Raw genomic sequence first — 13,789 nt, 5'->3', positions numbered from 1 at the left:
ACCAGGAGGAGTGAGGGGACCAGTTCATTCTGGAGGTAAGAATATCACTGGAGAAAGTTTTTATACTAGGAAAGAGAGAGTTAATTCGTCTGCCAGGAGACAGGAACAGGGGACTCCATACCCACAGAGAAAGAAAGTTTAATTGGGAGAGAGAGTTTAACTGATCCGGGACAGGAAAGGGAAAAGATTCACTGCAGAGTTTTACCAGGTAACAGAGAGAATCTCTTGGGAGAAACCAAGTTCTTGGAGCAATGAATATATTCCGGATCCTGGGAGATGTCTCCCATTTGCTGGCTATGATCATATTACTGGTCAAAATCTGGAGATCCAAGTCCTGTGCTGGTGAGTTCTCTCCCCCACAATTTTGTGTGTGTGTGTGTGTGTATGCATGCTTGGGAAGGAGGGCCCCAGTTGGCTTTGGCTGTGAGAAAGAAGACAGTGTGGAGATGAGGAAGGGGCAGTGAGTGGGGAGAATCAATGGCTTGCGAGTTAGGGAGGGCACAGAGTGCCACTAACTGGGTTCCTAGGGAGAATTAAATCTCTCTCTCTCCATCCCTCCCACTCTGCCATCTCACTACCTCTTCCCCCATCTTCCTCCTTCCCCACTTGTGTCCCCCACTTTTTTGGTGGGCTGCCCTGTTAGGACCCTTCCACCGCACAGAGGGGCCAACAAAGCCATCCTGGCTCAACATTATTTCCGTCGGAGGGCGGGACAGGGATGTGATTGGGAGGAGGGTGTTGTGACGTGGCAAAAAGCATCAGCTCTTAGCACAGGTGCTTATCTTGGGGTGGCGATAACATGAGAGCTGTTATTAGGGGTGGAGAATGCCAGGGAGGGATTAGCATGCATGCAGCTGTAAAAACCTTTCCAGGCAAAAGAAACAAAGAGAGGCTATGAGGCATTCCCGCTAAAGGGCAACTGAATTCCAGGTGTGTAACACTACAGGAGATAAATGGCTGTCCCTCCCCCTAGGCCGCCTCTGCTGGCCAGATGATGCAGAGGAGCTGTAATAATACTCTGCACCTTCTCAGCATCTCAAAGCACTTTACAAACCTTCCTTTAGCTTCAACCCCCTGTGAGGGGGGTTTTATCTTCATTTTACAAATGAGGAAACCCAGGCAGAAAGGGGTGAAGTCATTTGGCCAAGGTCACCAAGTGAGTCAGTGACCGAGCTGGGAACAGAACTCAACTGTAGGGTCCTTTCCCTTCTCTAAGTGCTAGGCCATGGGAATGAACAGGGAGACCCCCTGCTGAGCTGCTGTCTGCAAGGAGAAGCCATTGGTTCCTAGCAGAGGGAACAGTTTTAGCATTTACATTTTCTGTCAACACTGGTTCTCCACTTGTGAGGTAACTCCCTTCTCTTCATGTGTCATTATATAATGCCTGCACCTGTAACTTTCACTCCATGCATCCGAAGAAGTGGGTTTTTTACCCACGAAAACTTATGCCCAAATAAATCTGTTAGTCTTTAAGGTGCCACCGGACTCCTCGTTGTTTTTGTGGATACAGACTAACACGGCTACCCCCTGATACTTGACACAATTTCGGAGTGACTTTCGGGCTGATGAAAGAAGCTGAACTGAGAGCCCCACCGCCTGGAGTCTTTTTTTTCCATTATCCTTTCACAGCAGGGACATCATAGGTGGAAATAATGCCAGTTTCCCTCCATACCCCAGCCTCTTCATTAGTGTACCTCAACTTTGCCCCCAAGTTCACTGGTGACTGAAAGCTATTACCATTTACGGGCTGGGACCTGATCTCTCAGCCAGCTTGCTCCCGAAGCAGACATTGCACAAAATATCATCAGTGCGAACAAGATGTAGGGGGAGAGGAGAAAGGCATGCTCAGGACAGGGCCGCCCAGAGGGGGGGGCAAGTGGGGCAATTTGCCTCGGGGCCCCTGGAGAGGGGTCCTTCACTCGCTCCGGGGGCCCCGGAAAACTCTCGCGAGGCCCGGAGCTTCTTCAGCGGCAATTCGGCGGCGGGGGGCCCCCTGCCGCCGAAGACCCCAGGCCCCTTGAATCCTCTGGGCAGCCCTGGCTCAGGGGAGCCAGTATTGAATGGGGCATGAAAAATGACCACCCTCTCACCCCAGAGCTGAGCCCTGCAAGGCAAGCCTGGGGAATCCTGCACTGCCACTGCCCACACAAGACCTGTTCTGTCAATCTAGCTTGTTTTGCCTGTGCCAAGCTCACTTAACACAGGCCAAGATAAATGGTTTGAAACACATTGGCTCTATTGCAACAAAATCCTCCCACCATCTCTTCTCCCTATGTATTCAGTGTAACTCACCCCCTGCACTGCTTTGATCTAGCACAGGGTGGTTAATGATGCACTGAGCACTCCCCTAGTTCAGGGAAGATATAGCTCAGGGCAAAGTGGCCAGTTACTGGGCCATGCACAGCTCAGCCAAACATGAGCTTCAGCATGCTAGTTAGGCAGAGAGGGAAGACATGGGTCTGGTAGGATATTAATGCCAATAGCTATTTACTTTCCAAATCAATTTTGCATTTTAGTTCAGTGAACTAATTTGACTGCACGTGTAGCTGCTTTCCCACTTGAAGGAGGGGCTGATACCCACTTTGTATAACAGCTATTGTCCTACAAACACAACAACAGAACCAGGTAACAAGGCTGATGGATTTTTTGCCCTGAACTGTTACTTAGAGGAGAAGATACCTTGATCACAAGATGAGGGGGCATGTGCACGTGGAGTTTTCAATAGCTGTGTGTGTCTCCAAACCTTTCCTCTCTTACTTGTCTTATCTCCCATTCCTTCCCCTGATGTGTAGGTATCTCCGGGAAGAGCCAGATCCTTTTCACTCTTGTCTTCACGACCCGCTATCTTGACCTGTTCACCACCTTCATCTCACTCTATAACACCGTGATGAAGGTAACGGCAGGGAGACGCTGCAGGAGCCCCACTGCAGGCAACCCCATAGGCTCCTCATTGTAGTTACTTGGGGAAAGTGATGACAGACATTCACCAAATCGGGATTTTAAATTTTGCGGGGAGCTTTCTACAAGACCCCCAAAATTACAGTAAACTTCCCTTTGGCCTGGGAGGGATAAAACTGTCCTTTAGATCTACTATTCCTCCATTGACCAGAGACAAACGACAACAGCCAACTCACCACAGCAGCTCCAACAAGCTGATTCCACTGCCCACCAAATCCAGAAGCAGGAGACTGGGATTCAAACCTGGGTGTCCTGCACAGTAGGCACAGGACCAACACCTCCTGTCAAGACAAAAGTAGCAAGAGAAAAGACCTGGGTCTTCTACATGGCAGTACAGGAGCAGTAACTCCTAGGGCAGTGGTGGGCAAACTTTTTGGCCCGAGGGCCACATCGGGGTTCTGAAACTGTATGGAGGGCCGGGTAGGGAAGGCTGTGCCTCCCCAAACAGCCTGGCCCCAGCCCCCTCTCCACCCCCTCACTGTCCCCTTCAGAACCATCCAACCCCCACTGCTCCTTGTCCCCTGACTGCCCCCTCCCTGGACCCCCCACCCCTAACCACCCCCCTGGGACTCCACTCCCATCCAACCCCCCGCTCCCAGTCCCCTGACTGCCCCGACCCCTATCCACAACCCTGACAGGCCCCCCAGGATTCACACACCTATCCAACCCCCCCGTTCCCCAACCCCTGACTGTCCCCCCCCCAAAACCTCTGCCGCAACCATCTGCCCCCTGCTCCCTGTCCCCTGACTGCCCCCCGGGACCCCCTGCCCCTAATCCAACCCCCCTCCCCGCTCCCTGCCACTCAGAGCAGCAAGACTGGCAGCTGCTCTGCCCAGCTGGAGCCAGCAACACCACCATGCTGCCCGGCAGGAGCTCGCAGCCCTGCCACCCAGAGTGCAGATGGCATGGTGAGCTCAGGCTGCAGGGGAGGGGGAACAGCAGGGGAGGGGCCAGGGGCTAGCCTCCCCGGCCGGGAGCTCAAAGGCCGGGCAGGACGGTCCCGCGGGCCGGATGTGGCCCGCGGGCCATAGTTTGCCCACCTCTGTCCTAGGGTCACGTGACCCAGCCATTGCAGCATCCCCAGGAGGGAGAGCAGCAGAGATGGGAGTCAATCCTGGGTCTTCCAGAGGGCAGTCCAGAGCACTAACTTCCCCACCACCAGCAGCTTAAAAGTAGGACTTGAATTAGGCAAGCAAGCAAGCCAGTCCCTTTTCAGTGGAGAAGACAATAGGATGCAAGACAAATGTCTTTCAAAAGACCTTTTTTGCTACTTCCCCCCTCTGCAGGTCATTTTCTTGGTGTGCGCCTACATCACAGTGTATATGATCTACGTGAAGTTCCAGAAAACATTTGACAGAGAGCATGACTCTTTCCGTCTGGAATTCCTCTTGGTCCCCGTCACAGGCTTGTCATTTCTGGAGAACCACAGCTTTACCCCTTTAGAGGTAAAGAAGTCCAAAAATTGAAGGGATGGGAGGGGAAAAAAGAAGGTGATAACCACTTAGTGGAAACTAGTTGGGATTTAGATGATCAGCAGAGCCTGGAAGTAAATTTTGTGAAGAAAGGGGCCAGACTGGCAGTCTTTGGAGACAGACTCTTTGACAGACAAGACAAACAGCTGTTCAAGTTTCTGCAGCCTCACCTCACTCATGCCTCAGTCCTGACCTGGAAGAGCTACACCTAAAGGTTCATTCTTCATAACTCAGTTCAATCTTCGGCTTTTCAGCTATTACTACTAACAAGGAAACCAACCAAAACCAATGAGTATAGTGGTTTTCAGGATTGAGCCTCCCCGCTTCACAAAGAAATGAAATGAGACTGGCACCTGCATTCAACAGGGCACATCTGATTAGGTAAAGGGCCAGTAGGAACAGCTGAGTTATGTATTTAAACACTCTCCTTCTCCCACCCGAAGATCTAAATGATTTAGAACCATCAAATTGGGCATTGTCAGCCTACGCAAACAGAGTAGCACTGTTACGCTCATCCTCCCCTTTCCCCCTATTATTTGCTATGCTTACTTGTTACTTCTGGCCTTAGAATAGGTTGAAAGCTCTTTGGGGCAGGGACAGTTTGTACCGTGCATCAGCACAACAGGCTCTGATTCCAGAGTGAAGCCTTTAAAGGCTACTGAAATTAATTGGCCAGTAAGATTCTCCTCTGAATTGTTTCCCTCTTCCCACAGATCCTCTGGACCTTCTCCATCTACCTGGAATCAGTGGCCATCCTTCCTCAGCTCTTCATGATCAGTAAGACAGGGGAGGCAGAGACCATCACGACCCACTACCTCTTCTTCCTGGGGCTCTATCGTGCGCTCTACCTTGCCAACTGGATCTGGCGCTACCACACAGAGAATTTCTATGACCAGATTGCCGTGGTTTCTGGGGTGGTACAGACCATCTTCTACTGTGATTTCTTCTATCTCTACGTCACTAAAGGTAGGTAGGGAGCTGGACTGAGGGTGAAAGCAGGAAGAGAAGGGGTATATTTGGCTCACCTCCATAAGCAGGTTAGGGTGGGGATGGAAGCTAGGCATTTGACCATCTTCATAACTACCCTTAAAACAAGAGATACTGTAGCAGACTCCATTTGTTTTCACCCCTCTTCAGACTTTCAATCTTTCAAGGGATACAGCAACAGAGAGTCCTGTGGCACCTTTAAGACTAACAGATGTATTGGAGCATAAGCTTTCGTGGGTGAATGCCCACTTCGTCGGATGCATGTCAGATGCAAGGGATACAGTTACATACAAAACAATGTTTAAAACATTATGGTTGCAAAGTCAAGCATCCAAAAAAATCAGAAATGCCAGAATGAAGTTTGCTTGTGTAACCTAATTCAACCCCCTTGTGCAAATTCATTGCGACAGTCTTTAATTACATGATCACATGCTCCATCCCCCCCAGTGTAGGGCCTCTCCCTCAGTCAGTGCAAAAGGAGGGATAGTGCTCATTGAAAGAGAAGCTATTCACTATTTTGTTTGCTCCTCCTCATTCAGTATGTGGTTCCAGGTCCTATTTACAGTACATCAGTGATCTCCAATCTTTTTATGCACAAAATAACTTTGAATTTAAGTGCAACCCAGGATCTACCCCGCCCCTTCCCCAAGGCCCTGCCCCACCCTCTCCATTTCCCCCTCCCTCCATCGCTCGCTCTCCACCACCCTCCCTCACTTTCACTGGTCTGGGGCAGGGGGTTAGGGTGTGGGCTCTGGGCTGGAGCCAAGGGGTTTGGAATGTGGGAGGGGGCTCCAGGCTGAGCCCAGGGCAAGGGGTTGGGGTATAAGAGAGGGTGAGGAGTGGAAGCTCTAGGAGGGAGGTTGGATACAGGACAGGACTCCGGGCTGGGGCAGAGTGTTGGAGTGCAGGAGGGGGTGTAGAGTGTGGGCTCTGGGAGGGGGCTCAGGGCTGGGGTTTGGGGTGTAGGAGTGGGCTCGGGGTGCTGGCTCTAGGAGGGGGTTCAGGGCTGGGGCAGGGGATTGGGGTGCAGGATGGGGATTGGGATACTGGCTCTGGGAGGGGATTCAGGGCTGGGGTGTGGGCTCCCACCAGGCAGCACTTACCTCCAGCAGCTCCCAGTCAATGGTGCAGTGGGGCTACGGCCGGCTCCCTGCCCACCCTGGCCCCACACTGCTCCCAGAAGCAGCCAGCCATGGGGAGGGGGCACATGGCTCCACACGCTGCTCCTGCCTACAAGCACTGCCCCTGCAGCTCCCATTGGCTGCAGTTCCCCATTCCTGGCCAATGGGAGCTGTGGGGGTGGTGCTTCCGGGACAGCATGGGGGCCAGGGCAGGCAGGGAGCCTGCCTTAGCCCCACTGTGCCGCCAGACTTTTAGCGATCCACTGTCAGAGGCTCCAGGATCGATCAGCCAATCACAATCAACTGGTTGGTGACCACTGCTGTACTTTGTCCAAATCCTGCTCTGCATATACAATTACTGTCCTTGTGGACTTTTCTATGGTGTTCATCACTGCAATATTTAAGTGCTTCACAAACATTATCTTCAACTCCCCTATGAGGGGGGCAAGTATCTCCATTTCAAACATGGGGAAAATGAGGCACAGAAAGATTAAGGCCAAAATTGTTACATGTCCACTAATGTTGGGTTCCTATATAGAGATACTTCTGGCCTGAGTTTTTAAAGGACTCTGCATTTTTATAGTATGTTATGTTCAGAACAGAGCTAGTGGAGTTGTGAATGATGAATACTTTTGCAAATCAGAACCAAAGGTCTCAAGCTGGGCAGACAATGAGAAACACAAACAGTGGCCACCTGAAATGCAGTTTAAGTGACCTGCCTGACATCATATAGGAACTCTGGCAGAGGCAGGGATAGAATCCAACTATCCAGGTGTCACTTAACTGCCTAAACCAGAAGACCATCCTTTCTCTTGCTCAAGTTTCTTGCCTCATTTATCATGTACCTTCCAAGTACTGCAACAAATGAGGCAGGGGTCCTGCAAGCCCACAGCCTCCTTCACAATCCTGGTTCCTCCCCAGAGTAGGATTATCCTGTGTACTGAGGCAGGGGTCCTGTGGAAAAAGAACCTCTCTCTGTGATCATGTAATTAAAGACCATCACATAATGCATATATACAAGGTGGCCAAATTAAAGTTGTATAGAGAACTCTAATTCAGGCATTTCTTAACTTTTGAGTGCTTGACTTTGCAACCTCAATGTGTAGTTTCCTAGGTTTTGGGAGGGAAATTTATATGGAACCATGTTGAAACCCCCCCCCCCCCCCCGTCATCAGCAAGGGAGAGACCTTTAAATCCACAGCAAATGCTGCCTCTTGTCATTTTATGAGGGCAAGCCACTAGAGGGGGATGAGACACGTTGCCAGCCATTTGTTGAACAGCAGAGGAATGTTGAAACTCTCCAACTGTAGGTTCCATTCCAGGCTTTGGAAGAGTGTATTCAGTGGTTTCAGACCCCTTTTTCACCATCCCCTCCTTCTGCCTGTTCCGTTACAGCCTCTCTGTTCCCTACTGCAGTCTCTGCCCCCCTGCCTTGATTCCTCCACCCTCTGTTTCAATCAGGCTGTTTCTTCTTCTCCACACTGCTCAGGTATCAGCAAAGGAAATACAAAAGCATAAGGCCAGGTCTACACTATCAACTTACATGGGTATAACTATGTCGCTCAGATTTGTGAAAAATCCACCCCTTTAAGCAACGCAGTTACACAAACCCAACCCATGGTGTACGCAGCACTATGTCGATAGGAGGGCTTTTCCTGTCGACATAGTTAATCCACCTCCGCAAGAGGCAGTAGCTATGCTGGCGTACATCTTCACTGAAGCACTACAGCAACACAGCTGCACCGCGACAGCATTTTAAGTATAGACTTGCCCTAAGAGACAGTCTCCCATATCTAAGTGCAGAAACAGCTCCCCACAACTTTTAATTGCAGGGAAGGTCCTGCCCAACTCCTGAGGAATGCTCAGTAGACTGAATCTTCAGAGAGTTTAACTGTAAAACTCTTACCAAGTCTCTACAGAGCATATGCAGACAGATTTTCCAACAAATTGAGTCAAATGTGGGTGGATTTTCATGGAAACAGCAAAAAGCACATCCCTTATACAAAGGCAACCACTGCCTTTGCCAATTTTCAAGTCCCTGCACCAAAGCATTGGGGACAGTAGAGATTCTCAATGAAACAGCTGCAAGAATTTGTTTTAAATTAAACATGGGCAAAACAATGCACTTTCTCCAAATCTCATTTTCAGAAATGTCTGAAGTGTTTTCACTGACACTTTCCCAAAAGTCAGCCTAAGGCATGGGAACCTCTAGCTTGAATGATTAGTTTTGGAAACTTATGAAAACAGGGTCTTCGTTAAGGTTGCCTAACACTTTCCTTTATAAAGTGTCAGCATCAGCTCTCCCTTTAATATAAGTTATCACCACACTTGTACCTCAAGTGGAGGACAGCCAGCCACAATAGTCCAGTTTCATTGTCCAACTCAAGAATGAGATGGCAAACCCAAACAAACTGATGCTGCACATTTAGCAGCAAGTTGTGAAATACTTAGCAGACATACACGCTTTTTGGTAGAGTTCAGGCTACAGTCCCAGTAGCACCACTCAGTGGTCCAAAGTTTGATCCCTGACCACGTATTGCACCGATTTACACTAATTGAGAAAAAATAAGGATTTCATAAGTGAAGAGAGTGAATCCACACGTGACCCAGATGGCTATGAAAGACGGAGATAAGGTTAATTCAGAATGACTCATTTTCATGAAGAGCATTCCTCCATTTCTAGGGCCCCCTGCCCATGTTGCAGCAGCTGTTTTCAACCAAGAACTGAATATGAATGTCTCCCTCTTCCCAAAGCTCCTGTTTTGCACACATGAATCCCACTAAGCCTGCACAGTTCTTCAAGACCCTTAGAGAGGGTGACATCCAAGAACTTGGCAATACAGGTTGTAGCCTTTGGTGTTGTTAGCATATGGCACTAAACTCAGGACAAGGTGTTTGGCTCTTGAAGATAAGCAGGCTCTAGAGCTGTCCTAGTGAATAAGGAACAAGGTTGTGTTAAGGATGCTCTACCTGCACTACAGTCATGTGAGGCTTAAAAGTAACTCTCTCTCCCTGGCATGCCTCTGCTGCCAATAATCCCCTGGTGACATCCATTCTAATTAGTTGTGAGCTGTTAACCTTGCAGATGACAGTGTTACGCTTTAGAGAGCAGGCACAGAGACTTTACTGGGGAAGTGAAACAGTGACTTTCCTCAAGTTTCATTCACTATGCTTTCTTCCTCTTCCTTGCACAGTCCTGAAGGGAAAGAAGCTAAGTCTCCCAATGCCCGTCTGAAAACAGCACCACACAAGAAGTTCCTGCAGATGCAGTTACAGGATCACAGCTTTCTTCTTCTGCCCCACATTGACAAAAATGGCTCAGCTAAGAATCTCAATTCAGTGCCAGTAATACAGTGTGGCTTGGGTGGCTGATAAGCTCTTGATCTGCGTAGGGCTTTTCCTTAAATGTGTGCTAGTGTTTTTGCTTAAGTGAATTTTGTACTGGTGAATGGTTCTGGCTAGTGACTGAAGTTCTCTATTCTCATAGAAGATACAGAAGTGCAAGCTTTATTCTCTCTTTTCCTCCCCCCACCCACTTCCAAAATCTGCCTTAAACCTGACCCTAAGGGATCACCTCAAGGAGTGAAAAGTTTGGTTTCCACAGCCTATTTTTTAGTCTTTCAAAGACTGCCAGCTGTAAAACAGTTGCTCAGTTCTTAGCAAACAGGTACCCAAAACACCACCAGTCGATTTCATAAGTGGCAGACAGACCACTTACAATTACTGCCATTTGTTTGCAATGGTCTTGCAGCCATGTGATTACTGCCACTTAAGCCAATATGAACTGGTAATCAAAGAGGTGCAATTCCCCATATCCCAGTCTATCCAGGCCCTGTAATATTTTTAAGGGAACATCTTTCCATTAAAATGGCAATGATTACATCTGAAGACCTTTCAATATTGTAAATATTCAAACATTCTGCTCTACTCAACCCCTTTCGATCACAGTCCCTGATGTTCTACTGATAGCGAGCATTTTTATTAAAATATATTTGGTTGCTGACAGACGACTATTCCCTGGATTATTTTTTGTTATATAAAATGGGGGTGTAGCAGGGTGCTGCCCTGAAGGGTTTAAAACAGCCCTGGGAGAGGAGTGTGGCTGGAAAAAGGCTAGGCTGATTGGAGGAAGCAGCCACAGGTGGGGCCACGCCCCAATCAGGCCACAGCTGGCACTATAAGAGAGCTGAGGGCCACAGACAAGGACACTCTCTCTCTAGCTTCTAGAGAGAGAAGGACCTGGCTGCCTGGGAAGCTGAGGGTACCTAGGGTGCAGCAGTGCTGGGGAAGGGCAGAGGTAGCTGGGGAGCTCCAGCCTAGCTAAGCCCCAGGCTGCAGACCGAGTTGAGGGCCCACAAAAGGGTACTAGGGCTGCAGAGGGGCAGCCCAAGGATAGGCAGTGGAAGCTGGTCCAACCCCCCCTTGCCGATGAGTGGTTTACAGACTGCAGTCTGCCCCAGGAAACGGGGGCTAGATGATGACTGGCAGTAGCCACTGAGGCAAGGTGGGTTTAGAGGGTTGGGGGGTCCCCCTGGGAGGGGAGACCGTGGTGGGCAGAACCCCTGGGCAAAGGGCACTGGGGTATGGGAGGGTGAGTTGTCGCCCCCCACAGGGGGTAAGTGGAGAATGGGGGTAAAAACCATTTACAGTCTGGAAACAAAAACAAATGCTTACATTTTATTGACAACAGTGTTTTTATTTATACCTACAAAAGAAAACAAGATGGTATCAAAAGGACAATTTACAAACTAAGAATAGTAACATAGCTCTTAGCATCCTGTCTGAACATCACAAGTTTATGAATCTCTCAATTCAAGTCTTCGTTAATACAACAGGAATGTGTCCAGAGACCAGCAAACGTGTGAAACAGAGCACTGATCCCCCACAAAAGCCACTAACCCTTCAGTTGTTGAGAGAAATCCACACAGTAAGTTGTTTCAGGAAGTGGGAAGGGAGGAGATGCCAGACTCATTTGACACTCCCACAAACATTTACAGATTGAGAACAATGCAAACATTAATAGATGTTAACACTGTATCAACAAGGGCTCTTCAGCTGGTATATGGAACAGAACAGCAAGCACCAGGTGAGACGGGGCAGCACATGCTACTGTGCATTCAACAATCAAATTAACATTCAAGATTGGGCATGAGAGAGACTGGACTGCAGCTGACATCAAGTTACAATAAAGCATTGCAAGACCTCAGCATAACTGTTTTACATCTACCCAAGTCCCTGAAGGAAGAAGTGAAAGCTACAGCACACCACAAGGCAGTTTTGGCTTTCCAGAGACCCTTTGTAAAGCCAGCCAGGCAGTGTGTCCCACCCCATGCCCTTCCACGCCCACAGAAACTCACAAATGAAGAATAGCTCCACGCTTGCTTGTGGGGGAGATAAAAGACAACAGATCAGTCAGTGCTGGGACAGTAAGAGTTCATTTGTGGCCATCATTTAAACACACAAGCACAAAAATTTCTTGCCAAAGTACTAGTTAATTTTTAAAATAGCCTCAACTTAAGAAAGATGGGGGTGTTAAGGGAAAGTTAGCTGTCCCCCTGAGATTGTGCTGATAACCTACCTGTATGCTGCACACAAACCATATATTCATCCCACCCTTCACACTAAGCCCTAAGGGGAAGATGTCTTTTAAAAAAAAAGCTTTTTTTAAGCAAGCCCTCTCTCCTGGGGCTATCAAATGTTCTGCTCTCCTACCGAAGGGTTGGGCTGCCTTTCAGAAGGGTTGAGATGCCTTGTTTGTGACTACTACAGACTCCCCCAATAGAAAATAAAATCACAACAAACTCTTGTAACGCAAGGATTATGCCTCGCAAAATCGGTATATGGCTCTGATTTCCTGCCAAGTTATCCGAACACAAGAGCAGCCAACTCTCTCTATGATCTACTGCCCCAGAACCGCCTGCTCATGGCAATCACAAAGTAGACACACTTTACTATTTAAAGGGGAAAACCCCCACACCTACCTTGGCCTGTAGAATAAACAAGATTGAATTAAAATGTTTACTAAATTTCCACTTTTTTCTAACATTTCCTAGAATGCTACCTACCTGCAAGAGCTGATCTCAAAAGGGACGGCTGGGGCTGGGGAAATGCCAGGGAAAGCACTAGGCAGTCCAAGGTATGAAGGAAAAGCAGCTCCAGAATCAGGACACTAACCAGCTCTCTCCTCACCTCATGAAGAGGGGTTTCCAGTTGCACCTCCCCTGCCCCACACCAAATCACATTAAGTTTTAAGTGGGAAAACTTTGCTACATTTCACTCAGCACAGTGGCACTCTGAACACTCCCCATGACCAGGTGCTTTGCTCACTAAGAATATACACAAACAGTACTGAACACCATCTTAATTCTGGTCAGTGTTTCTGTGCCTTCTACTGAATAGTTATCTTAGTGACCCCAGCAATGGGAATTTGAGGGCAGAAGTTGATTTCAGAAGTCAGTAACCAGATTCCATCCATCTGCAGATTCCATCCATTCCTGCAATTTAACGATCATTGGGAAAGAACTTCCGTGGTAAGTATTTCAAATAGATGTTATATTTTAACAACAGAAGTTCTTACAGTGATTAGATCTGGGGTTTGAGTCACCAAATGGAAACACGTTTCTGGTCTCTGACACCGGGGCTTTATTCCCCTTCTCCTTACCACACATCATAGAAGTTACTTCAGAAGGAAGGCTGCTGCAACAGGAGCTGCAAAAATGCCAACCAGAACAGTTTTACACTTTATTTGTGGGGCAACACTCAGAATCCCTCCAAACTGAGCCAAACAAGCAGAGTTTTCCTTAGAAGTTTACTTATGCCAGAGAACAAGCATCAATATTCAGTTATAAACAAAAAAAACAAAAAACAAAAAAAACCACACACCTCAGATCTAGAAAACAAATGAGCACTGCTCCCTTGGATTTATTACGTTAAAGGAAGCGTGCCTTGACTCCCCAGAATTCCCCACCTCTCAATACCTCCCGAAATTCAGTTAGCATGTTATAGCAGAGAGGCCTTCTCAGCTCTGCAGTAAGTTTTCACACACGAACCTCACCAAAAGGATTGGGCTGGGACCTATCTGCCTTATACCTATTTTAAGAGAAAATAAAAAAAAGTTGCCCCAATCTCCTCAACATGCAAGAGAAAAAAAAAAAAAATCAAAAATAAAATTCCAGTCAATTGTGGTTGTGTGTGTATATATATATATATATGTGTGTGTATATATAGTTAAAAACCCACAAGATAAGTAAT

The 13,789-nt window shown here is 48.1% G+C and overlaps 1 protein-coding gene across 1 annotated transcript; it reads left to right on the top strand.

The window, feature by feature from the left end:
• Window positions 1-251: 251 nt before the first annotated feature.
• On the top strand, window positions 252-9,924 carry KDELR3 (KDEL endoplasmic reticulum protein retention receptor 3). Its single transcript, XM_065418843.1, has 5 exons — window positions 252-342; window positions 2,793-2,893; window positions 4,245-4,403; window positions 5,144-5,396; window positions 9,733-9,924. Exons 1-5 carry the CDS (start codon window positions 252-254, stop codon window positions 9,771-9,773), a joined length of 645 nt encoding a protein of 214 aa, XP_065274915.1. The 3' UTR covers window positions 9,774-9,924.
• The last annotated feature ends 3,865 nt before the right edge of the window (window positions 9,925-13,789 follow it).

Source organism: Emys orbicularis, chromosome 1, assembly GCF_028017835.1.
Source record: "Emys orbicularis isolate rEmyOrb1 chromosome 1, rEmyOrb1.hap1, whole genome shotgun sequence".
Lineage (NCBI taxonomy): Eukaryota > Metazoa > Chordata > Testudines > Emydidae > Emys > Emys orbicularis.
The sequence above is the reverse complement of the archived record's forward strand: the minus strand, read 5'-3'. Positions and strand labels throughout refer to the sequence as shown.